This window comes from Barbus barbus (assembly GCF_936440315.1).
Source record: "Barbus barbus genome assembly, chromosome: 15".
NCBI classification, from domain to species: Eukaryota; Metazoa; Chordata; class Actinopteri; order Cypriniformes; family Cyprinidae; genus Barbus; species Barbus barbus.
Genome location: NC_136743.1, coordinates 18,307,872 through 18,334,895, shown reverse-complemented (window position 1 = coordinate 18,334,895; position 27,024 = coordinate 18,307,872). Strand labels below are relative to the sequence as shown.

Sequence of the window (27,024 nt, the reverse complement as noted above, 5' to 3'; positions counted from 1 at the left end):
AGGGGAATTCCTCACTGTCACCGTAAGACCAGTCCGGCCACTGTCAGAGGTAGTGGTCCCTCGGCTGCCGCCAGGGGGAGCCCTAGATCTAGGCAGGGGCACGGGCACTCCGCCCCTTTGCAGGAAACAGAGCCTGGTCCGCAACTCCGCGATGTTCATACTCCCGCAGTGAGAGCATGACTCATCCACGAAAGCTGCCTCAGCGTGATCAAGGCCCAGACACGAGAGGCAACGATCGTGACCATCACCCGGCGCCAGGTAACGACCGCATCCAGAAACGCACGGGTGGAAAGGCATCTTGAAAAAGACGCGTCTTTAAAAAGACGTTCCACCCGTGAATGCTCTTTCAGAGAAAAGTACTCTTTTAGTGTGCTGAAGCGCACAGGGGAGATGGCCGCTTGCAACACGATCAGAGGGTAGTGCAATCCGATGTGTGCAACCCACTTGACAGAAGGAGACCACCGCCGCTGACGCGCCGTCACACCAACACACTGACTTGCAGACACCTATGCAGAGTTGGTCAGGAGCAGAACGAAGAACGCTCGGCTCCGAAGCGAAAAGCTGAATATGCGCTGCACCCGCTGCCTACTTATACTCACATTGTGATTAGCGGCAGCTGGATGCAATAATCGCATGCCAATATCCATTGGCTTGTTTAGATACTCTCGTAGGGGATTGGTCTCTCTAAGCGAGATCCCAATTCGTCGGTCACCGACGTGACTCGGAGTGACCGACTGATAGGGAACTAAGATTATTAAAACTAAAATGGAAATAAAAACAAATTAAAGCTAAATGGAAATAACTAAAACTAATAAAAATGTCAAAAGTCTGAAAATTAAAATGAAAACTGAAAAAATAAAAATAGACAGATTCAAAATATATAAACAATAAAAATGTATAAATAAAAATAAATAACACTAAGGGGGTTGGTTGAAAATCTGATGGCATTCAGTGTAAACATTTGAAAACAATTCAGAAAATCAGACAGGGGCCAAATATTTTTTCACAGCATGGGTCCCAGTATTTAATCCAGCAGGTCAGTTTAGGTCTGATCTAATAAGCTTGTAGCTCTGCATCTGCTTTCCTCCCAAAACCACTTACAAACTGTGAAAATCAGAAAACAGCCTTTTAATATTAGGCAGCACTATCATCAAATGTGTCTTTTACGTTGGCAAGCTGTGATAGCTCTGCAGACACTTAGTTAGATTAGAGGGTTTTTACGACTGCAAATTGGATGTAATCGAATCTCCCCTTTCACAACAGTGAAAAGCACTTCATGATAGAGTGCAAAAAGAGTGCCACCTCCACTTATGCTGATGGTGTAGAACGAATGCTTCAAGAAATCAGAGGAAGAGCAATTTAATATAGATCAACAAGATGAAAATGGGCAGTTTGGGGCGAATAGATCATCTACAAACAAAATCATCCACAGAGAAAGGAATAAAGCTGATGAAGACGCTCACCTCGCAGCTCTGCCACCTGTTAGGGATGTTGGCACGAAGCTTTTGGTCACACACTACCCGCTTCATGTCCTCTATTGATGGATCAGACGGTACAAGGTCATAGTAGGGCAGCTGGTAGTCCTCATGGATGCCTGAGCAGAGAATGTAGCCCACAAGAGCATATTTATATATGCTGTTACAATAAAAGGTTATAATTTCTAGGAGTATTTTACCAACTATATAACACAAAAAACAATCTGGGATAATATAATACAATATAACATATTACATATCAATTATATTCTAATCAGTTAATAATAATAATAATAATAATATGCATTGTTTTTAAATTAAACTACAAAAAAAGTTTGCTTTTTTATGTCTGAAGGAATAAATCAGTCATTATAATTTTTTATCACGGTGTCATACCTCCAATTGAACACCTGCGAGCAATTTCCCAGAACACCAGACCCAAGGCATAGATGTCTGCCCTTTTAAAAGACTCAAAGTGCTTCATGTTTATGGAGTCATCCAGCACCTCAGGAGCCATATACCTGTGAACATGACAGATGACATTAGAAATCCCTCAGCTTAACATTATTTACACCCTTTATACATCTAAACATCCATTTCAACCCATTTGGTTACGGTTGCTCATTTAAACTTTACAAAACAACCCGCAGGAATGAACTACACATTTTCTGTGAAGAGCATGACTTTTGGTAAAATATGCTCACAAAATTTTCAGTATTACTCTTACATGGGCTGAAATGAATTGTGACACTGCCAAGCAACTTTATCTGCTCTTTTTCTTCAAGAAATGACCAAGATTAAACTGTGGAAACTGGGAAACATAATCAAGGAAATCAGGTATTACGATCAAATTAATACAGAGATGCATCTCATTTGAAAGTGATTACAAAAGATAATATTAGTTTCTGCAAAAAATGTAAACCTGATGGGGAAAAGCAATTTTAGCTAATCAAAATCCACAATTCTCAAAGCAAACGAACTGATCATTCCATATTGAACTGTCCTGTCATTGTAATGCAATAAATCCCATAGTATTGTATTGATGAAATTATGAAATTAACAATGTGTAGTATGATTTGCTAGTACCACAACTGATTTCAGTAATTTAACACACAACAAAATTACAGGTAACTACTTTAATGTCACTAATACTAATTATATAAATACATAAGGATTTTTGGTACGTGTACACTGCAAATAAATACAAAAATTGCTGCAAACATCACTAAAATGTCTGAGGAAAAACTAATAAATTCAGTCATTTTGGGCTGCAAAAATAAAAAAAGCCCTGCAAAATCTTGGTAGGATTTATATACGCTAATTTGGGAAAGAAAGATAAGATATAAAAAAAACAGATTCACTAATGTAAGGTTTAAGATTTTACTGTAAAATGAGCTTTAAAGCAGGACCTCCATAGACTTACATTTGAAAAGGGTAAAAAAGGGTCCCACTTCATATTGGGTGGGACCCTTAACTATGTAACGGGGCGAACAAGGCGTGAGGCATGCGGATCCATGTGCAATCTTTTATTTATAAACATAGTCAATAAACAGGCAGGGTCAAACAACGGCAAACAGATATGGTATGGGCAAGACACAAGAGAGATCCTAGGGCAAGCGTGGGTCGACGATCGGCGAACAATATCCAACAGGGCAAGGCAAAGGGTTAATCCAGGAAACACGGGCAAGAATCGAAACACTAGACAACACACAAGGCAAGGCTATGATAACTGAGAGGGCTCCGTAGAGTAGCTATCGCTAGGATATATGCTAAACAATATTCGGCGATCACAGAGAGAAAGTCCAAGGCTTATAAAGCGTGTGATTGGGTGATAGTGATTGTGAGATAGTTCTCAGCTGTAAGCATGATTAGTGTAATCAGCTATGTGTGTGTGTCGTCCGTGCAATGGATGATGGGAAATGCAGTCCAGTGTGACGTGTGGTGTGCACTGCATCGTGTTGGCCCACAGTGGACCAACACCAGCAGTATGACATGGCAGCCCAAATCGTCACTGACTGTGGAAACTTCACACTGGACTTCAAGTAACATGGATTCTTCTCTCCACTCTTCCTCCAGACTTTGGGACCTTGATTTCCAAATGAAATGCAAATTTTACTTTCATTTGAAAAGAGGACTTTGGACCACTGAGCAACAGTCCAGTTCTTTTTTCTCCACAGCCCAGGTAAGATGCTTTTGACGTTGTCTCTGGTTCAGAAGTGGCTTGGTAGCCCTTTTCCTGAAGACGTCTGAGCGTGGTGACTCTTGATGCACTGACTCCAGCTTCAGTCCACTCCTTGTGAAGCTCTCCCAAGTGTTTGAATCAGCTTTGCTTGACAGTATTCTCAAGCTTGCGGTCATCCCTGCTGCTTGTGCACCTTTTCCTACCCTATTTCTTCCTTCCAGTCAACTTTGCATTTAATATGCTTTGATACAGCACTCTGTAAACAGCCACACCTTTCAGTAATGACCCTCTGTGACTTACCCTCTTTGTGGAGGGCGTCAATGTTCGTCTTCTGGATCATTGCCAAGTCAGCAGTCTTCCCCAATATTGTGGTTTCAAAGAACAAGAGATGCCCAGAATTTATACTGTAGGGATGGATGGTCATTAATTGAAACTCAAATGTAAATATTCTAATATTCTGAGATACTGATTTTTGACTTTCATGAGCTGTAAGCTCTAATCATCAAAATTAAGACAAAAACTATTACTTCATTACTATACATGTAATGAATCTAAAATATATGAAAGTTTCACTTTTTGAAATAAGTTATAAGAAAAAAAAAGAACTTTTTCACGATATTCTAATTTTTTTAGATGTACCTGTGCCGAACATATCAAATGTTTAAACTGAGAAATTTTACACTTTTATCCACTAAATGAGCTCATTTGAAATTTGATGTCTGCAACAGGTCTCAAATAAGTTGGCCTGGGTGCAACAAAAGGCTGAAAAAGCAAGAAATTTTTGATAAGATTCAGCTGGGAGAACATCTAGCAACTAATTAAGTTAAAGGGAAGGGGGGGAGCAGCAATTCATTTGCATTTAAAGAGACACACACTCAAAAACAGAGTGTTTTTGCTCCTACCCAAAAGGGGAATTTTGGTATAATGGTATAATAAATGATATGTGGGGTATTTTGAGCTGAAGCTTCACAGACACATTCTGGGGACACTTGAGACTTAAATTAAATATTGTAAAAAGGGGCATAATATGTCCCCTTTAACTAAAACTGGAATTATAAAAAAATAATTGCACGGAAGCGAAATACTGTTCAGTTTCTTGCACAGACCGATTGTTTCGTGACTTAAGACCTCAATGTATCGTCACGAGCCGCAGGGTTTAATTTGGTTTTGTCTGTGTATATATTTTTTTACTCTCAAAGCTGTGGATCCCATTGACTGCCATTATATGACTGACAGACTGCAATGGTTTGAGTTAAAAATCTTCGTTTGTGTTCTACTGAAGAAGCAAAGTCACCTACATCTTGGATGCCCTGGGGGTAAGCGGATAAACATAAAATTTTCATTTTTGGGTGAACTATCCCTTTAATTGTCAATTTCTGTAACATAATTAAAATGTAAAAAAAAAACATTTTAAATGCTCGAAAAAATGCTCAAAAAAAAAAAAACTTTCCCTCGATCTTTCTCTCCACCTACTAGCTTGTATTTATTTGAACAATGACTGAGACTTGGTGTTACGAGCACTTCCTCTGTCTGATTGCCTCTTCAAGATTAATCGCTTTTTGTATTCCCCAATTGTAAGTCGCTTTGGATAAAAGCGTCTGCCAAATGACTAAATGTAAATGTAAAATGTAATTAGCTATAAAAGTGTTGTCTTAGAGCAGGGGTGGGCATACATTTTGACTCGAGGGCCACATCAAGTTTTCCACATTAAGTGAGGGGCCGCATAATATGTTTATGATACAGCTTTGATTTTTTTTTTTTATTCTAAATTGACACTCACTTATTACTGTACTGTATATATACTTGTACATATGGCAGTTCTTTTCTTGTACCATCTCTACCTATTTTTATGAGCACTTTATGACACACAGACAAGTTGCCTTGGTGTACAAGTCGATGTATAAGACACATTTTATCATTTCATTCAGAAATAATGTAAAATAAACAAAACGTTTACAAACATTAGAAACATGTTTTTATATTCCTCACCCTCCACAAAAAATCCTGTAAATTTAGCAGTGTTCAGAATAGAAAAAAGAATGAAAATATAAGTAAAAAACAAACAAATTATAGTGCCATTCACTATCAACATATATTATAAACGCTCAGCCTTAAATATTTAACACAAAACTGAAACTAGCGGCGTGGTTGCTGGAAAATGCACAATACAAACTCAAAACAAACTCACTTGCCTTTTCTCATTCATCACCAAATCTGATGTGCGCGCTTTGCGCTTGACCTTGATTGCTTTATATAAGTCGTTTTGGAAATTGCAGCACGTTTCAGATGAAAAAAACGCAATTTATAATCCAGAAAAACAATACTATATCTATTTTCATAAAAGTGTGGAAAACAGAAAAAAGCATATCTTTGCAAGATAAAATGACAAATTATTTCCACGTTTTCCCCACACAATTGCTGCACCCGTGAGCAGGAGGACAACGGGATAACACTGGCATTTGTTCTGATACTGGAAAGTCTACAGAGCATTTTAAGCATTTTTAAAACAGTTCCAATACAAGGCATTTTTCAAAACAAGTAACATTTTCAATTGTGCCAGTTTTGTAGTGTTTATTATGGTGGCCGAGAAGTGCAAAACAAATCACGATTATGAAAACAAAATAACAAATTACAAATGCAAATCTAAAAAACAAAATAATTCAGAAAACACAACAACAATTCAGAAAACATTATAACAATAAGAAAACACAATGACAAATCCGAAAACAAAATAACAAGTCAGAAAACACAACGACAAATCAGACAAACCGGAAGAGGTAGGTATAGTTTGAGACAGCGCCATTGGTTTGGGAATAGATTACTCACCGCTGACTGGACGAGACATCTTTCAATCAAGGTGTACAGGAAGAACCAAAACAGGAACAGTAGAGTCAATTAAATCATCAGCTCTAGTGGCGCAGCGTGTGTCATAGTGTTTTTGGACGCGATCGACCCGGGTTCGATCCCACCTTTTGCCAAACATTTTTTTTCTCCCTTTTCAAATCTCGTATTGCATCGGAAAATTTATTTTCGATAAAAATTAAGGAAATAATCCAAAACAAGACACAGGACTGACACATATGTAGTTGTTTTTTGAAAAAAATGGTGCTATATAGCACTAAAATGTCCAGTGCTCTCTCCACCCTCAATACCACGACTGAGGTGCCCTTGAGCAAGGCACCGAACCCCCAACTGCTCCCCGGGCGCCGCAGCATAAATGGCTGCCCACTGCTCCGGGTGTGTGTTCACAGTGTGTGTGTGTTCACTGCTGTGTGTGTGCACGTTGGATGGGTTAAATGCAGAGCACGAATTCCGAGTATGGGTCACCATACTTGGCTGAATGTCACTTCACTTTCACTAAAAGTGGTTCTTGGCTCGTAATCATAGGGGAACCACTTTTGGTGCTATATAGCACCATATCTTTAAAGGTGCTATACAGCACTTTTGTCAAATGGTGCTATGTAGTACCATAAGAGGTGCTATATTGCATTGTATTTCTTCAACAAAAATGGTGCTAAACAGCAAAAACAGTGGTTCTTTGGCTCATATACCCCTTTTCCACCAAGGCAGTTCCAGTGCTGGTTCGGAGCCAGAGCGTAGTTTCAAACTTGTTCTTTGTTTTTCGACACCCAAAGCACCAGCTCCGAACCAGGAAAAGCGGTTCGTAAGTAGCACCAATACATTGCTGGGCAAGAAGGAAGAACTGCTTGCATCAGGGGCTGGGGGCGGGGTTACATTGACCAACAAGACAACAGAAACTTTGGACCGGCATATTTGAAATAGCAGCTAAACGCGAACACGTTTGATTCGCCGTGTTTGGATACCAATGTAGATTCGCAAATCCATGAACATCAATAGCAACGCAACGTCCGCCATTGTTGATAGTTTGTTTAGGCTTGTTCGGGATGGATTGGCGCTGTACGGACCAGTCGGTGCGAGGCATCGGGGTGCTGCGGGAGCGACTGGAAAGCAGACTGCTCTTTATGCTTTTGGATTGCTCTCGCGGTGCTTTAGCGTGTTTTATGCCGATCGATCGGTCTGCGTGGCGCTGATGCACCTCGAACAAGCCTATTGTGCCGCGCTAGTGAACCGAAACATGAAACGTATTGTGACGTAAGACCTGGCTCTGTATTGGCTCTCTAGCCTGTGGAAAAGCAACCGGTTCTTAAAGGGCTCGCCAGTCGAACCAACTAAAAACCGGCTATAGCACTGGCTCTGAACTAGCACCTGGTTCCAGCTGGTGGAAAGGGGGTTAAAGGGGCTTAACAGGTTCTTTGTACGGCAGTGGTGCTATGTAGCACCTTAATCACCCCAAAGAACCACTGAAGAACCATACAGGGGCTTAACAGGTTCTGTATATTGTAGCGGTGATATATAGCCCCTCAGCCATGCCAAAGAACCGTTGAAGAACCACTGAAGTACCAAGATTTGGTGCTATACAGCACCAAAAGTGGTTTCCCTATGATTACGAGTCAAAGAACCACTTTTAGTTCTATGGTATATAGCACCATTTTTTTAGAGTGTATGTTAGAATCATTATTATACTGTTCTTTAATATTTTGAATTGTTTTTAGCTTTATTTTTTGTTTTCATTTAAATGTTAAGTTTTTAAATTTTGTTGTATGCATTTGTCATTTTTATTTAATTTCTTTATTTTTTTAAAATGTGTATATAAGTATTTATAAAGTTTTAGCTTTTAGTTTTGGATCTGTTTTAGTTGTTTTAATACTACAATTTATTGCTTCGGTTGTCCTCATTTGTAAGTCGCTTTGGATAAAAGCGTCTGCTAAATGACTAAATGACAACATTTATCTTGTTTAACATTAATTTTGTCATTATTTGCTACCTCCAGCAAAGTAAATCAAACGACTCAAGAGTTATTCTCACAAAACTGTATTTTCTGCAAACTTTTCTCAAGATAAATTTTGATGTCTTTCCAAAAAAGGACACTTGGGAACTCCAAAAGGACACCAAAGTACCAAATGATATAAGGAGTCCATATAATTGATAAATGTATGCAAACAAAGCACACAAAATACTGAATAAATTTTTAATTTAAAATCAAATCACTAAAATCAGCCTGGGTTTCTTTACATTAGCGCTGTTTTGAACTGACTGTTTGAATGCATTCAATTACTGGATCATTGGACTGAAAACATTCCTAGAGTTTAAGAGCTTAAAATTAACTGATCTTAAACAGAAAAGTGAAATCGGGTAAAAGGTTTACAATAGAAATTGTGGTTAAGTAATTATGCGTTATTTGCGTTAAATTATTTTAATGCGTTAAGGACTTTTGAATTAATCGCATGCATTAACACGTTAACGCTGACAGCCCTACCACATATACAGAACGTGTGTAAGTGTGTGTGTGTAAAAAAGCTTTTAAATACATTTTCATAAGTTACATACACACCCTTACATATAATCTGATTGAGCAAATAGTAAGCAAATTATGGCGTGCTGTCCTGGGGGAGGGCTCCGAGCCTGGAATATAGCCTTGAGGTCTTCAAGGGTCCACTTGGATCTGAAAACCCGAGGTCCGACCCGAGACCCGAACGGGTTCGGATCCAAAATGTCTACGAGTGCCTCGGACACGGGTCAGGTTCGGTATTAGCAGCCTCGGGTCTCGGGTAATTAAAATAAATGTGCTTTTCCCAAATGGACCCGATTAGACCCAAATTCTTTTAAACTTTCCCAGATGCGTAGCCTACTTGTGCGTTCATGTAAAGTTAATTTTTGAGAAATGAGCGTAAAAAAGGAACATATGTTTGTAACCTCAGAAATCAATCTTATAGATACAGTATGAGATCCATCAGGAAAATCCACTCACTTCTTTTTTAAAAACTAACCAAAATCAAAAATAATTTGTTAATAATTTCTGCACAGGAGAGACTTGGTGTTGTTTCCGATGCGGGGCTGCAGGCTGTGCACACGTCAATGCGTCATTCGGGTTCGAAAATAAATGCGGTCGGGTTGGACTCGGGTCTAATTTCATCGGGCCTATCTCGGGTCGGGTTTATCCTTAAAAAAAAAAGATTTATGCAAGTTGGGTTCGGGTAAAAATTGACTCGGGTCGATTCGGGTCGAGTACAGATTTTAGGACCCGAGAAGACCTCTAATAAAGCCCGAACCCAGAGAACTCCCCCTATCCCTGGTATGGTATATTTATATCCCTGGTATATTTATGTCGTGCCAGATGAGGCTTGCACAGTATGAATCCACGTTTATGAACGAATCGAGTGAGTCAATGATTCAGTGGCCCATTCATAAGGACAGTCACTTGCCTCGTTTCTGAATAAATCAGCTGTTTGAATGAATAGGTTGAATGAACGAATAAATGACTCACTCATTAAAACAGACATTTGCCGCCACCTACGGGAGGTTTAGTCATATTTAAAAGTATCATTGCATTTTTTCAACTTTTATTTGTATGTCTTTAAAAAAATAAACATTAAACTTATAAAATTATTTATGCATTGGAAATTTTGCAGTGCATTTATGGCACCTCAGCTTCATCAAACTGTCTGTGTAAATGCATCTAATGCCACTTCAGATGCAGCTTCTGTTTCCTCAGCAGTGGAAAGATAAAGTTTCTTAATACTACTTTAATTTGAATAGTAACAACTCTACAGTTTCTTATTATGCTAACTGAATTAATTTAAACAAAGTAAGAATTTGATGTGAAAGATGACACATTTAATAAGGTTAGGGGGGACAAATTACCATTTATAAACATAGTGGGAAATTACAGCAACTCATTTTAAGTTTTAAGTTTAAGCTATTTCTTCCTCTTTGCAGTCACAGAGCACTTTATTTTGAGAGTTAAGTGAGAGAAAATCTGTAACTTAGTCCAGATTGGGGAAATTGTAATGTTTAATAATTTCTTTTATTATGTAAATTGAAATTTGTATCGATTTTTGTTTATATATGCTGTCAATTATAGTTCTTAGAAAGAAAATCGGAATCGACAAAAATCGGTATCGGCAGGTCACACTTCCAAAAAAATCGGAATCGGCCAAGAAAATGGCATGTCACTGACCTGTCTACAAAAGCTTCTATTTGGCTGTGAGTGGGTAAAGGGCAAAAAAGGTGCTTGTTGTTATGTCACTTCTTTTTTATTTCTGGGCATTTTTACCCTCTACTTCACAGAACAATACAGAGTAGACAGGAAAGAAGGTGTGAGAGTGATGTCACTAAATTACAACAAACAGGTGCTAAGTGCTATCTTACGAAACAACTTGCATTATATCTCACACAAGCTAGAATTACTGGGTGTTTCACAACACTAATATTCACAGGCACACAAAGCCCTCAGCTCAAGCAAACACTCCAGTTAGGAGCCGTATTGCTGTGCATTGGAATACAAATGTGGGAGAGTGCATGTCTGTCGACTGGATCTAGACATATGTCACTGTGAATGGTGCTGAGTGATGAATTACTGACCTTTTAGTGCCCACTCTGTGGTTGGGTGCAATATCAATTGTGTCTGTGGCTGAGTCGTGGCGCACGGCCAATCCAAGGTCAGCGATGCAGCAGGTACCATTCTTCTTCACTAAGATGTTTTTGGATTTCAGATCACGATGGGCAATTGCAGGCTTACCTGAGGATTGGACACGACACAGTACAGCATGAAACACGACTTCAAATCAATTGAAGGCTGTCTCTTTCATCTTGAGTTTTCTTTAACAGCAATACATTTAGTTATACACTTATTCGCTTTATTTTCATCTACTTGACTGCATATAAAACATCACGATTATGTTTTGTGGGAACTTGTGTTACACTGCATAAAGCAGCTTATTTCTATGAAAATCTGTGCATTTTCATGTAAATATGGCTGTGTTTCAGAAAGGATAAAAGAAAAGTGATCTGTGTATTGTGACTCACCCTGAGTGCCCACAATCTCCATATGTAGATGAGCCAGACCACTGGCGGTGGAGAGAGACAGCTTGATCATGCCCTCTACTGTGACCGTGTACCTGTTCAGGTAGTCAAAGAGCGAGCCGTGCTCATGGTAATCAGAAACCAGCCACAGCTGAGTCCACGTGCCGTTATCTGAGATGCACAGAGAGAGAAACCACTGAATGCTCTACACTTTGAGAGATAATACGCATTTTCTGAACCGTAGCTGTGCTTTAAACTTCTAAATATATCAACATCTGGCAGCTTTTCAGTTTCATTTCTAGAAAAATATTTTCAAGAATTTTGCTAAATGCTTTTTTGAGTGGCTTTATTGAGCTCAATACTGCATGTTGAGACAAATAATTAGACAAAATCTAAGACACACTAAAAAAGTGTAACTGGAAATAGTGATATTGTTTTTAATAGATGATGCCAATGACAAAATCTGCCAAGCAGGGTTGATGATGTCTGATTTGTATATTGTTACAAATTTGATTAAAGGTGCCATAGAATGGAAAATTGTATTTACCTTGGAATAGTTAAATAATAACAGTTCTGTACATGGAAATGACATACCGTGAGCCTCAAACACCATAGTTTCCCCCTTCTTATGTAAATCTCGTGAATAAAAAAGACCACTGAAAAACAGGTGAATCAGAACATAACACCGACTGTGACGTAACAGTCTGGATCACTACGCCCTCAACATTTGCATAAACCCGCCCTTGTTCGGCCAGCCGCCAGCCGAACCTACACAGACAAATCATCAGAAGTTCTGCAGGTAATGTAAATAAACAAGCGAGGACAACAGCGAAAATGGCAGATCATGGAAATAAATGTTATGTTCCAGGCTGTGCAGGGGGTGTGATGTGCAGGGATTGGTTGGTGTCTGTATTCAGAAAGGCACGGAAAGCAAATAATGCGTTCTACTAAAATAATGTGAACCACTAAAGGGACATGGTTAGCTCCTTGCTACCGGTAACCTGTTACATTGCAGTACATAAGATTTCACGTACCACATAAACAGAGGAAGGAGAGGTGACTGAGGATGATGGCGAATGATTTACAGATCCTGAGCACCACTGACAAGCATCTGATCTTGTAAAATGAGTGGTAAGTACTGCCGCTCCATAGTATAAACAGAGTACATGTGATCGCGGATCTTGAAAGTAAAATTATAACACGATCGACAGATCGTTCAAAAGTAGTTTCAATGCCCCGCGTATTAATAGCGGCTCCCTGATGCCGCATTTTATATACAGTATAATTACCCGACGATATAACTGCGAGAGAAAGTATTTAAATATATATTTTCCTCCCTGTGTTTCCTTCCTGCTGTGTGAGCTACTGAAATGAGCAACACTGTGAAACAGCCAATCAGAGCAGAGCTCATTATTATTCATTACCCTGCCAAATAAGCCAATAACAGACCGTTTCATTCTAGGGAGAAATCCTAGGGTTGTAAATACACATGTAAAATCGTTTCTGGAGATTTTTTGCCCTTACCTAAGCCACATACCTTCTATGTAGATATCAGAGAACAATTTAAAATATTGTATCAATGCATTCTATGGCACCTTTAAACTTTTTACAGAATATTTACTAAAAAACTACCAAAAGTAATTGAAAACAGACAGTGCTTATTAATCTATTGACAAAACTATCAGAAGATTTGTGAATGGACACAGCCACCACTGATAAATGGACAGTTCATCCAAAAATGAAATTTCTTTCATCATTTACGCACCCTCGTGTTATTGCAATCATGACAGTAGCCCCTGACTTCCATTGTATTTTTTTCCCTCTATACTATACAAGTCAATGGGTACCGTCAACTGTTTGATTCCCAAACAGTTTTTTTTTTGTTCTGAACTCATACAGGTTTGGAACAACTTAACGGTGGGTAAATGTTGACAGAATTTTCATTTTTGGGTGAACTATCACTTTAATTGGCTAAACAGGAAGTCTAACACTAATGTATAAGATTCCCAGTCCATTTGACCAATACATTTCAGTGACTTTTTCCAGTTTAACAAGCAATTAAGATCACTGGGGTGAATTCTCACGTACCGTATCCTTGTAGTTTATATTTTTAAACAATAGCATGCAATAGTATTTCAAAAAGAAAAAAAAAACAAGATCTGAATGCGGCTTTAGAGATGATTTGGCTTTCAATTATCACACACTGAATGATACAGATTGCCTTCAACTGAAAGACAGATGTTACTGCGCTGACCTGTGTACTTCTACTCCACACAGGAATTCACAAAAAGCAATGTCTAGTCAATTAAATATTTTAGAGCCGAGAAGAAATAGAACATTTCTTTAAAAATACCTAGAAAACCTAAAATAATAATAATAATTGAAAACCATTACAATCATTTGATAGAAAATTTCCCATGATTTTTAAAATGTTATTATAATTATTTCTACAACTTTTTCAGGCCAGGAAATAACAATTTTTCAAATTCTCTAATATCCCTCTAGAACCCTAACTGTAAAACACTGTATATATAGAATTGACTGTTGATGCCACAAACAGAAATGTGAAACACTACCCACATAAACACACATACGCTGGAAAGCAAAAGAGATTCAACTTAATGGAACTGAACTGCTTTCATTGATGTCTGACCTTTGTTGTCTGCAGCAATAAAGCCCAGAATGTTCTCATGACGAAGCATGACAGTCTGGTATATTTCCGCCTCACGGAACCAAGAGCGCTCCTCTCTGGAGGAGAAGATCTTCACTGCCACCTCCTCTCCACGCCAGCGGCCCCTCCACACCTCTCCAAAACGGCCCTTCCCTATGCTCTCCTGGAGGATTATGGTCCTGGCAATGGTCCTCTGTACTAGCAGCGGCAAACCTATTGAAGACAAGAAACAGCAGTCAGGGAAGTCCATTTTAGGCTGACAAAGGAAAAAGATGCTTTTTGTCCTCATAATGGTGTAATTACAGCATTTGCCAGCAGGGGATAACAGAGCCATGCAAACCAGCCAAACCTTGAACCCTTGACATATACTATACACAATGTTTGATATGAAATCATGACAGTCATCCAGAAGCTAAAAAATAAATATTCCACACGTACAGTGTTTCTTGTCTTGGATGCAATCATGAGAGCTTCTGGACTAAAATCCTGTACTAAAGATAAAGCCTGCTGTGATTCCAGCTTGGCATGAGGCTCATAACACACGGAAAGCATTAAACTGTCAATTTACACATCCTCAATTGTTCCCAAGGGGCTTTGAAAACAAAGTTATGGAAAATTAAATTGGCTTGAGCATACTTTGGGGTTTAAGATGGGTATTACAACAAAAACAACCTACAAATGCATGAAATTACCAGGGAATTTGGTGATTTGATGAGAATCTTTGAGGAGTAAGTGACATAAAAAATGGTACAGCTAGACTTTTAGAAAGCAGACAGGAAAAACAACAACAAGTTAATAATAGTATGATCTGTAAAATACCTGAGCCTGATCCAGAAGTGGTCATGTCATAGATGAGGTCCTTCAGCTTGGTGCCGTCAGCGAGGAAGGGGTGGTCCATAGTGGGGTCTTCCTCACTTGGCACACGATGGTGGATGATAGAGCGATTATGGCACATGTAGAAGAGCAGCACCAGCATGAAGCTCAGAACGCAGATGGGTATGGCAATCACTGCGGCCAATGCTATGGGACTCAGAGACTGGGGTTCAGATTCAGGCAACTCTGAAACAGGAAGAAGCAAAACACATGGTTTTTTAGACTGTAAACTAGTGGTTCCCAATCAGGGGGTCAATAAACATTATTTAAATGTAGTTATACTCATTACAATTTAGAAGACAAAAAACAACAAAAGAAGAAAATTTACATATTTTAGTTTTTAATAAAAATACCAGAAGTACCAGACATAGATATCAACTTAGACAGGAGGGCCTTCAAATATTCTAGCAAACAAAGAGAGGCTTTAGAGTCAAACATTTTGAGAACTATTGCTGTAAACACACTCATACAACAAATAATTACTTTGTAATAAAAGCTATTACTCACACTAGAGCATTGGTCACACTGAAACCATATTCTAGCCAATACACCAAAAGCAAACAAAAATCGACCTTGCTAAATTTTAATAGGCACCACAAGAGATTGAGACTCTGAAAGTCATTTTTGACTTTCAGTCAAGTTTAGAAGAGTAAACATTTTAAGAAAGCTGCTATCTAAACTACCGCTATCTTTCCAGTTTGTTTTGTTCATCCTTTATGGTATACAGTATTGAAGATAAATAGAATAAATAATCCATTTGTAATCCTCTATAAAAAAAAGTGTTTGGGCAAAAAAAAAAAAAAAACCTCACACAGTAATAGAGGAGTTTGGTCAATAGATTTTGGTTAATAAAGCATAATATACCACTTTTTCCATAAAATGTCCAATACTGACGGATATTCAGTAACAATAAATACATGATGAATAAATGCATTAAAAATTAATCTCTGGCGCACTATTGCAGGTTACATCATCGTTTTAAATCACAATTTCTTTTAATCGAAACATATGACTCAAACTAATGAAAATTAAGCAACAGAGCTGGCTTGAAAGAGCCAAGCACTTATGTCTCTAGCATCACCGGCAAGTGGAGAGCATAACAGCTACAGTGCCCTCCATAAGTATTGAAAGAGTAAAGACAAAATTGCTCTGTTGGCTGTGGAGTCAAGACATTTGCAAATATGATTAAAAGATGAATATGAGACAAAACTACAGAATGTCACATTTTATTATTAGCCGTTTCAACACATATATGTTTTACCAAATAAAAAGAACAGCACTTTTAGAGTTCATCCCACTAATTGATGTGAGCATAAGTATTGGGACAGTTGAACATAAGGCATGATATAAAAGATTAAAAGCTATTATTTAGTTGCAGATCCCTTGCGCACAATCACAGCAGTGAGTCTGTGACCCATAGACATCACCAGACTCTTGGTCTCATCCTTTGAAATACTTTTCTCAGCCTTTAATGCAGCCAATTCCAATTGTTGCTTGTTTTGGGGAGTTTCTGCCTTTACTCTCCTCTCCAGCTGGTGAAATTCATGTTCAATCGGAATTAAATCTGGAGATTGACTTGGGCAATCTAAGACTTTCCATTTCTTTGCCCTTATAAATTCCTTGACTGAACTGGCAGGGTGTTTTGGGTCATTGTCCTGATGCAATATGAAGCACTTCCCAATGAATCTGGTGGCATTTTCTTGAATATTGGTAGGCAAGATGGTTTTATACCCTTCCAAATTCATTCTGCTACTGTCATCATACATTAAGTCATCAGTAAAGTTGAGAGGGTCTGTTCCAGAGGCAGCCATGCATGACCATGCCATGACACCACCTCCACCATGCTTTACAGATGAGGCTGTATGCTTGGGATCATTGCTGTTCCCTTTTTTTCCTCCACATTTTTGCTTTCCCATCACTTAGATAAAGGTTCATCTTCCTTAGTTCCAAAACTCTTCTGACTCACCTTTGTGCTTTTTTGCAAACGCTAATCTTGCCTTTCTATTTTTGGTGCTGGTCAGAGGTTTGCATCTTGCTGTGTAGCATCTGAAATTCTGTGTCAAAGTCTCCTGAGGACAGTAGATTGTCAGAGCATCACCCCAGCTTTCTGGAAGTTGTTGGTGATTTTACAGACATGTCTTTTAGGATTCATTTTCACAGCTTTTATGATTTGTCTGTCATCAACTACTGTTGTTTTCTCAGCCAATCAGGTCGTTGTTGGTTGCTGGTGCTGCTGGTGGTTTCCAAACTCTTGATTTCTCCATGCCCTTTGTTTTTGCTAGAGCTCTAACTGACTTCCTCTTTTCTTTTGTTTGCTTTTCTCTCAAAGTCAGCTCCCTCGTCTTCATCCTGGTTTGTGTGTGTCATCATCGAATGCAAGATTCAGAATGCAGAAGTAATGGATATAACTGATACGACACATTTCCTGCTTTTAATATCTGAAGAATTAATGCAACTGGACACAGCTGATCATATATAATCCAAGAATGAAGTTATAGAGACACAATCTTTGAAGATCATATCGTTCTCTCACCTGGGTTGACCTTTGGGTTCTTGTTGCACATGTGTGTGTCGCAGCAGTACGGATGCTTGCCGTTGTTGGAGGGGGCGCACTGGAAAGGCCTGTCCCGTGGGTAAAGGTCTTCCTGCTGAAAGCACTGACTCTCCTGTGTCACGAACTGTCCGGCAGACTTTGTAATGACAGCAAAACACAGGCCAGTTGTGTTGCATGTCTGATTTACACATCGCTCACAATAACACAGCAATCCTGATTCAGAAAAGAGACACAAAGAGACTCTAGGTTAGGACACATTTAAATAGTCAGCTTGTTAAATTGCATAGGAAGTGTCCTAAATGGATTCACCTATTCACATAATAAAAAAATACACAAACAACAACATGAACTTCTTATCTTCGTCATAAAGAATTTAAGATTAAGATGTATACTACCATTGATTTTTTTAAAGAAAAACATACTTTTATTCAGCAAAGACACATTCAATTGATCATTATTGTTAAAGATTTTGTATTTCAAATAAATGCTGTTTTTATACACAAGAGACTTATTTCAAGAACACATCAAATGTTATCAACCCCAAACATTTGAACGGAAGTGAAGTGAAGGAATATAACAGAGGAACACTGGAACTGGTGAACAAATTTTTCCAGCATCTTTGGTCACCTCATATACTCAAACAGTTGTACACTGTGATAAATATTTCATGTAGTCTCTCAATATTTCAATAACACTGTACACTGTTTGTCATGTCAATAAAACATTGAATTTCAAACTTAATACAACGTCATAAAACATAATAAATAGAAAAATGTGGTTCCAAATAGTTTTAGGCTGCCAACTGCAGTTTTTCATTAAATCTGTCATTGCCATTATCAACACTTTCAAATAACATTTTTGCTATTTTCAACTAAGAACACAAAAAGCTAAACCAGTACAGACACTACAGTTATCCACAAATGCTAATGGTGGAGCTTACACATCTGAAGTTTGAAAGCACATTTAAAGGGGTCGTTGATTGCGATTTCACTTTTTTTTTTTTACTTTAGCCGGTTACACAGGACGAGGAGACGGTCAGCTCAGCTCCCAGTCGGGCTAAGCCGTCCCAGACTCCGTCTGAAGCCTAGTGCTGTGGAGATGCAAGGACACAAACCTGCAGAGACAGCAGCGGCCAAACCTCAAGCAGCCACAGGCCTCAATTAAACCAGTGTGAGAATTCCGATGCCTAGACATCCTGGAACTGAAATAAGCTGAGAGATGCAGTAAACTTGTTTTCCTTAGGGGAAAACACATTATTCCAGGGAGAATATATATGTACAGTATTCCAACAAACTAAACCCTTCTATTTCAAATAAATGATATTCTTTCTAGAAAAAAATTACAGTTTCCACAAAAATACTAAGCAGTGCAACTGTTTCAACATTTTTAGCAAAAAAATCAACATATGTGACCCTGGACCACCAAACCAGTCATAAGTAGCACGGGTTTATTTATAGCAATAGCCAACAATACATTGTATGGGTCAAAATAATCGATTTTTCTTTTATGCCAAAGATCCTTAGGATATTAAGTCCATGTAAAGACCATGAAGATATTTTGTAAATTTCCTACCATAAATATATCTAAACTTACTTTTTGATAAGTAATATGCATTGCTAAGAATTTAATTTGGAAAACTTTAAAGGCAATTTCTTTCAATATTTACATTTTTGTGCACCCTCAGATTCCAGATAGTTGTATCTCAGCTAAATATTGTTCTATCCTAACAAACCATAAATGGAAAACTTATTTGTTCAGCATTCAAATGCTTTATAAATCTCAATTTTAAAAAATTGTGGTCTGTGGTCCAGTGGTGACTGATTTTTTGGTCCAGGGTCACATAGTAGAATGATTTCTGAAGGATCATGTAACATTTAAGACTATAATAATGATGCAGATCAAAATTCAAAACCATAACGCCATTTTTAAAAAAGCACACCCAATTCCCTAAACTATAAACACTATTCCCCTGTTTTGACACATGAGTCAGATTTGGTGAACTGAAACTCTACACACAATTTCTCAGTGCTTACACCATGTGGTCATTTAGAAAGCACTAGCATTCAACATTGTTCACTCAAGTCAGCACAGTTTGAGCTCAATTAACACACAAGTACCCAAGTGGAAACACTAGGAGTCACACACCAATCAGAACCTTTGATGATAAAAGGGCCAAAGTCAGTTCATTCAGGTTTGAAACAATGTATCCAGAGAGACCTGAAGGAAGTGGTCGAGGTCACCAGAGAGGAGGTGAGGAAGGGAGTGGAGGAAGAAATGAAAAAAGATGAAGAGTAGGAGGAGGAGTACGGAGAGAAAGAGGAGGAAGAAATTGCCCATATGGCAAAAAAAAAAGCTAAATAAATAAAAATTGTGGCCAAAAAAAAAAAAAAAAAAGCCAAATAAATGTTGTGAAGCTCAATGAAATATATTTTTGAAATAGTAAATAGATTTAGTTTCAACCATCATATTCCAAAATATATTTCTAAATGTATTTCTGTGGCAAGAAAACGCATTTTCTTGGACTGAAATATACAGAGCTCAAAATATATTTTTTGAATGCTTTTAAAAATATATTTATATATAGCCAAAATATATTGGTAGAAAATATATTTACATAAATATATTTTTGCAATTTTTTTGCATATTTTGAAATATATATTTTTGCTGTATGGGTATGTGCGTGGCCATCAGCCAATGAGGGGAACTCCACCACCATGCCATTCTTGGACCTTATAACACTATGCTCCTCCTTGGTTTCCTTGATGGTCTAAGAGAGTGTGTGTTCCAGCTTGATCAAAGGGAGCCAGCACAAGCAACATAACTTATTACCGCTTTTTGTAGTACTGTTTTAAATTAATCTCATCAGTGTGTAAGACTGTGTTGTAGAGTGTGTTTTTGAGGGTTTGTGTGTCATGTCTCAGAGCAAAGTTTGGTTTTTCAGCAAGAGTGAGTTGTTTTGAGTGGAGAGCTTCATTTTGACCTGAATATAGGAAGTTGAGTTAGAAGTTAAGGATTTGTGTTTAGAGTTTCGCAAAAAAAGAGGCATCATTTCAAGAAATGTGTTTAAGCAATCGAGAAAAACTGTAACAAATAAATGCAGCCTTTGTGAGCACAGGAGATCATTTAAAAAAAAATCTCACCAAATGACAGTGTATGGTTTAGCTCTGAAGGAAAGCATCAACACTAACCCTTTAAATGGTTAATTCACCCAAAAGAATTATAACAAAAATCGGTCATCATTTACCAAGCCTCATGTTGTTCCAAACCTGTATGAATTTCTTTTAAGGAAAAATGTCTGTTTTTTGTTCACATAGTAAAAGACAGTGGGTTCCGATATTGTTTGGACTTGAGTGTGAGTAATGGTAGCATGGTAGATCTGTCAGAGAACTAACATTACATTTACAGATTGGCTTCAAACATATCACATCCATCCCTCCTCTTGTGCACTTCCCCACAGACAGTTGCTTTCATCAGCTTTATCTCCTGATGCAATTTTTCATGCCTTTAAAATGACTGACAAGTTCCTTAACTCAGGGCAATAAAGTCCATGTAGATAAAAAGCAGAGGCAGAGCTGGATAAAAACCCATCTGACTCCTGGGACAAACGCAGTTCAAAATCAATGGTAAAGTCTTTGCACAGACTGTATACTGTATAAGCATCTAGTGTCATTTTTGACTCCTGCTGTGTTTTATTCATGAGAATGCATGAATGTACATTCCTCATTGGTATATTTCATATGACGTTCACCATTATGATAAATGTGGTCTCTAGGGCAACAGGAGGATGTTGAAATGGCTCCTGTTTACTGCACTGAAGCTCATATTACTGTATATGAACTCACTGGAATCACAACTGATTATTTTTTAGTTAATAAAAATCCACCTGTAAATGACAAAGAGTCACATTCTCAATGTATTGAGGAACATCTTGCTCTTCTCTACTGCTTAAGTACTACTGCTCTCAAACTGTTTTAGGTTTAACTACAGTGCAATTTTGTTAATTGGTTAAAGATTGATCTTTTTCTTGCTAAAATGTCACATTAAATTATCATAGATGCAGGTATCAAGATGAAGATAATAACATGTGTTTAGAAAGAAAAAAATAGCAGGAAGGAGTAAAAATACTTCAGTGGTATTTGGACCACCATCCCAAAATTTAATGAAATGGAAAAACAGATGAAGCTTCACAACAGCACTTCATTTACCCGAGAAAGTTACTGTGAGAAGGATGCAAGCAAAACGGCTGGCATTTAAGAGTGATAGGAAAAGATCCAAAGAGCGTAGAAACTCGAAAGCAGTGGTCGGCAACAGGCGGCCCGTGGGCCAAAACGGTCAATAATATCTGCCCCGTGCCCGTAGCCAGATTATTTTGATAGCGGCTGGTTCTGAAATAAATCTGTCATGACATCAACAGTTACTCACAATCAGAGTATGTGAGCGGAGCGGAGCGCGGAGTGGAGCAGTGTGATTTTGAATGGAAGGAGGAGCGGATTTTTCATGGTTTTCACTCGCTCAAAGAGCGCTCCTTCACGAGTACAATTCATGCCAACGACCCATAATATAACAGCATATTTAGCAAGAATTCACATGTTAAACATATTTAGCTAGCTAGATAGAAGGATCACTCAAATCAGAAAGAATGTGAAGGCTATGATGACTGCAGTGGACATGAGCGGGAAGTTATATTTCTCAAGGAATTTATTTGTTCCTTCTGAATATTTTCAGCTGACAGCTGACTTTATTTTCTCAGAATTGCGTGATATAAACTCGCACTTGCGAATTAAAAAGTTATAATTCTGAGATATAAACTCGCAATTCTGAGAACATATCAGTCTTTTTTAAAATAGCACAAGCCACTTTCACGATTATTTTCAGGTGCTTTTTTGGTCATTTTGGAGCTAAACAGCCTCAGTCCTCATTCACTTTCATTGTATTGGAGAGGAGTGGCCAGAATATTCTTCAAAATATCTCCTTTTGTGTTCTACAGAAAAAATGTTTTGAACAACATGCAGATGAGTAAATCATGACATTTTTTGTTGAACCATCCCAAAAGTAATATATTTAAAATACATTTATTTCATATTAAGTATAGTTCAAATCTATTGACATATTTACTGTCAGATAACTCGAGACTGCTATAAAAATTATAATTAAACTTTATTTGACGTACTACTTGTGCACAATGCACATTTCTTAATATTAAATCTAAAATGTGTTTTAATGTCACTTTTGCTGAGGATTGTGTGATCTTTGAATAATATCGGTCTTTAAATGCAAAATATTTAAAGTGTACCTGAAGTGTACTTGCAATAGTTCCACTTTAGCACAATCAAATATACTAAGTATATCTTTAATTGTATTACTTCCGCACAATTAAAGTGCATTAAGTAAAAAATTAGTTGTTCCAATTTAGCAGATTATAAGTATACCAGTTTAGTATACTAAAAGTACGATTACAGGGCATTCTATTAATTACATAAATATGAAAATGTATTTGTGGTATAATTAGCATTAAACAAATGTATTGCAAATGCATTTAAGTAGATTTATTTTCCACTAGGAATCTCTTTAAATCTGAGTTTTGAGAAGATACTGGTATTGACAGAGAAACAGTTGCATTGGCATTTTTACTACAGCAAGCCACATAACAAACATTCTCAAGAAAATAGTTTATTTCAAGTTTAAATACACACGCACGCACACACACACACGTCTTACAAAGAAGTGCCGTTTCGCCTAATTAAAAATAAAAATTTAAATCGCACCTCCTCTGACAAGCAGTTTTGTTGGCCCAACTGGAAAGAACCTGTGTGTCGTGTTTCTAACTTCAACATTAATTGATTACAGGTGAGAGAGTTTACAGCAATGTTCCAATTAAATGATTCCCTCAGAGAAGAGATGAGCAGAAAGTCGAACAAAGTGTCTCACTCTGTGCCCACTGGGGTCATTATATATGCAGAATATATGCAGAATATATCACAGTCACTCGTAAGTCGTAAGTGAATGAGAGTTTCTGACTAACCAGTTTCAAAAGGTTTAATCAAATGCTACCATTAATAATTGCTATAATACAATATGGGGCCTCTGCAGTTTCTACACAAATTCATGGACAGGAATTGGCAGGCACCTTTATACAATCCATTACGTATTATTGATTCAGTTTTAATCAACACACACCTGAAGTACAAAACAAATGATGAATTTATATTTTATCAGTGGACGACCAAACTTGTTACTGATAATCCCATGACATTAAATAGTTTTTTTTTGCCCATCTCCATATTTACAATGCAACCACAGAAAAAAAGGGAATCAATTACTTCTGTCGCTTAGCAACTAGTTGCAGCACACTGCTGAGCCCATTGCCTTCAGTTACCTTTAAAAATCCCATTACTCACTCAGAGCCTCCACCCATACAGCTGCCTCACCTCAATGTACCACAGCAATGAAGCCTGATAAAATTAGTGTAATAATCCATGTATGTAATTTATCAACATATTTAATATTGTGTCTTATATTTGTAATATATTATGTCTGCTCTATTTCCACTTTGTTCATTGGATCAACATTGATGATTATTCAAATGTACTACAAGACAACACAAGATGAAGAGCTCATGTTATGGCTGGGTGTCTCCTTACTCACTGCGATAAAACTGGAAATTCTTCAGGCTAGGAATAAAAGGAAGTGGGCGTGTCCAGACAGCACAGACTATACCACAGCCTCGCCAATGTAATGAGTAATAAACGAGTATGCTGGCATTTCCATTAGTAGCCCACTTAACACTAAATTCAAACATGTTTCTGTTTTGAATGACTGGAAAGAAAAGATAAGATTTTTTTTAATAGCACAGGAAACACAGAGGATGGTAGACAAAACAAAACATAGACATGCAGATCTGAATCAGACTGCATCCAGATCACCTGACAAACACTTGCATTGTTGTTATTTAAAAGCCTGGGGTCAGTAAGATTTGTTTTTGAAAAAAATATATATATTATTCAGAAAGGATACATTAAACTGATCAAAAGAGACAGTAAAGACTTTTAGAATGTTACAAAAGATTTCTATTTCAAATCAGTGCTGCTTTTTGAACTTTCTATTCATCAAAGAATCTGTCTTTCGGATGAGACGTTAAACCGAGGTCCTGACTCTCTGTGGTCAATAAAAACTCATTGTCATCTGTCTTTATTAAAGTCTCAAGCATAAACAAACACAATGTGCTTAAAGGGGTCATGAACTGAGAAAGCAAAATTCCATTGATCTTTTGACACATAAGCGGTCACTTACCTTGCTTTTTTCACAGCATTGTAAATTTTAAAATTTTAAACTTTTTGAGCAATGTTGCCGTCAACGGGCAACCAGGTGAGAGACAGGGTCCACGACCGATATAAAATATCCCGATAGAAATTTGTTACCCATTCGCACAAACAACATTGCTAAAAAAAAACGTTGCCCAGCAAAACTGCTCGAAAAGTTGCCCCGTGTATCATCAGCCTAAGGTTTGCTGGACTTAGGTGGACTCTCAGCCTGGTCAATGGTTTCAGAGTGTTTTTTTCAGTTGGTCAGGTTGGCTTAAAGGGGTCACGATCTTGATAATTTAGAATAGGAAATTTTCTGTTCTGTTTATAACCCCCTCATCAGAGCGCTCCAGAAGTGTCAGAAAATTGGGCGAGGCTAAACAAGTAGCGATGTAGAAGCAGGCATTGTTGGTGTTAAGCAACACTATTAAATCATAAAGTAGAACATTCCACAACTTGTCATTCTGGCAGACTGGCTTCAATATAAGCTGTTTGTAGACTAATGAAAACGTTTTGAGTTCTGAAACTTACAGGATGTTTTTATATTACACTCAATGTTCCCTCTAATTTTTTTTCTTGCCGAGCCAAACTTTTCTCTATTGGGTGGACATTTCGGCCACTTGAGCACAAACTTTCTTTATACCAGACCTGTACATCGCGCACACAAAAAAAGCTATTTATATTTGATTTGACCCCTGATGTAACTAAATGATGTACATTTTAGGTTCCCTTTCAAGGGAACTTCGAACTGCGTCCTCTAGAGGTCGCTATGGGGAACTCCATCTACGTGACCCGTGTCTGAAGCATATATACAAAAACACCAAATATTGGCCGGCGACAGCCTATGACGTCACTCCCGGTGCGACCACAGTATAAAAGGGCGCCGGGAAAAAGCGTCATCCTCTTCTTCGTCTTCAATGACTGTTTTGTTTGAAGCGCGCATCTTATGAGATAAGTATGGTTTACTTTTGTAATGCGAGCACTAGCAAGGCGTTAAGAGATGTGTGCATCCGTATCCACGTTATCTGATGCTTGATGACTCACATGATCTTTGCGTCTTTTGTTTGCGCGCTGCGCATACTGCGAGCGTTTTTCTAAAGCTCTGCTCTCGTCTGTCTCTCTTTACGAGGAAAGAGGGGCAGCCGTCTGCTTCCTGCGGTTCAGGACCCTTCGCTGCTGAAGCACGGAGGAAAATGAGCTCATGGGGTTTGCAGGTGGTTCTCGCCAATGAGTTATAGAAGGGGTTTTCCTTCTTGCGCTCGTCAGTCGCGAGCGAGGGCGAGCTGTTGGATGACAATGACGCGATTTCGCTGACGTCATCTAAGAAGAAAAAAAAAACGCTGGAATGGCAATGCATATGCAGCAGCAGGTCAGGCTGTCGCCGCATTACACACTATGGCAGTGTTTCAGGCATACCAGGCTGATCTGTTGAAAGACCTGGATAAAAGGTTTGTAAAAAAGGTATAAAAGGTTTGTAAAAAAAATATATACCTGACGAGGTTGCTGAGCTGTGCCGCACCGCCAATTTAGCTCTTTGAGCCACTAAGCAGGCTGCCTCTGCTATGGGCAGTTCTATGGCGGCCAGGGTGGTAACGGAGAGACATCTGTGGGTGAACCTGGCAGATATTGGGAAGAGAGAGAAGGGCTTTCTTCTCAATGCTCCGGTTTCGCCTTCTGTACTTTTTGGTACCTCCGTCGAGTCGGTGGTTCAAAAGTTTAGGGAGGCGAAGGCGTGTTCAGCGGCTTTTAAAACCTTAATTTAAACGAGAAGGTCCAGGTTTGAGCCCAAACAGCGCAGGGGTCCTGGCCCATCCCGATCTGAGGATCAGAGATGGGCACAGAAGGCTAGTGTCGCGACTCGCGCCCTTCCCCGCCTGCGGGTAGGGCTTCAAGGGTGGCGCGGGTCAAAGAGAGGTAGCAAGACCTGAGGGAGGTGGTCCGGACAACGCTCTCGCCCAGGCCAGGGTAAGAGTTGAACATCTCTCCTTCCCTCAGGGGGCCTGTACATCTAAAGCCCTCATCTTCCTCTCTCTAATTCCCCTGCAACCTCAGTTTTCTACCACCTGACCGAGGTTAGGTGAGCA

At 38.4% G+C, this 27,024-nt stretch overlaps 1 protein-coding gene across 1 annotated transcript in view; it reads right to left on the bottom strand.

Moving 5' to 3' along the window:
* The window catches only part of LOC306881493 (TGF-beta receptor type-1-like), a 61,474-nt gene that overhangs the window by 15,666 nt on the left and 18,784 nt on the right, over positions 1 to 27,024 (bottom strand). Inside the window, exons 2-8 of the mRNA XM_079435633.1 lie at positions 17,619 to 17,852; positions 15,032 to 15,271; positions 14,195 to 14,425; positions 11,545 to 11,712; positions 11,101 to 11,257; positions 1,872 to 1,996; positions 1,464 to 1,594 (exon numbers count right to left, since the gene is read on the bottom strand). Of these exons, the coding sequence (XP_079291759.1) occupies positions 1,464 to 1,594; positions 1,872 to 1,996; positions 11,101 to 11,257; positions 11,545 to 11,712; positions 14,195 to 14,425; positions 15,032 to 15,271; positions 17,619 to 17,852 (1,286 nt within the window). The remainder of the gene's footprint in view (positions 1 to 1,463; positions 1,595 to 1,871; positions 1,997 to 11,100; positions 11,258 to 11,544; positions 11,713 to 14,194; positions 14,426 to 15,031; positions 15,272 to 17,618; positions 17,853 to 27,024) is intronic.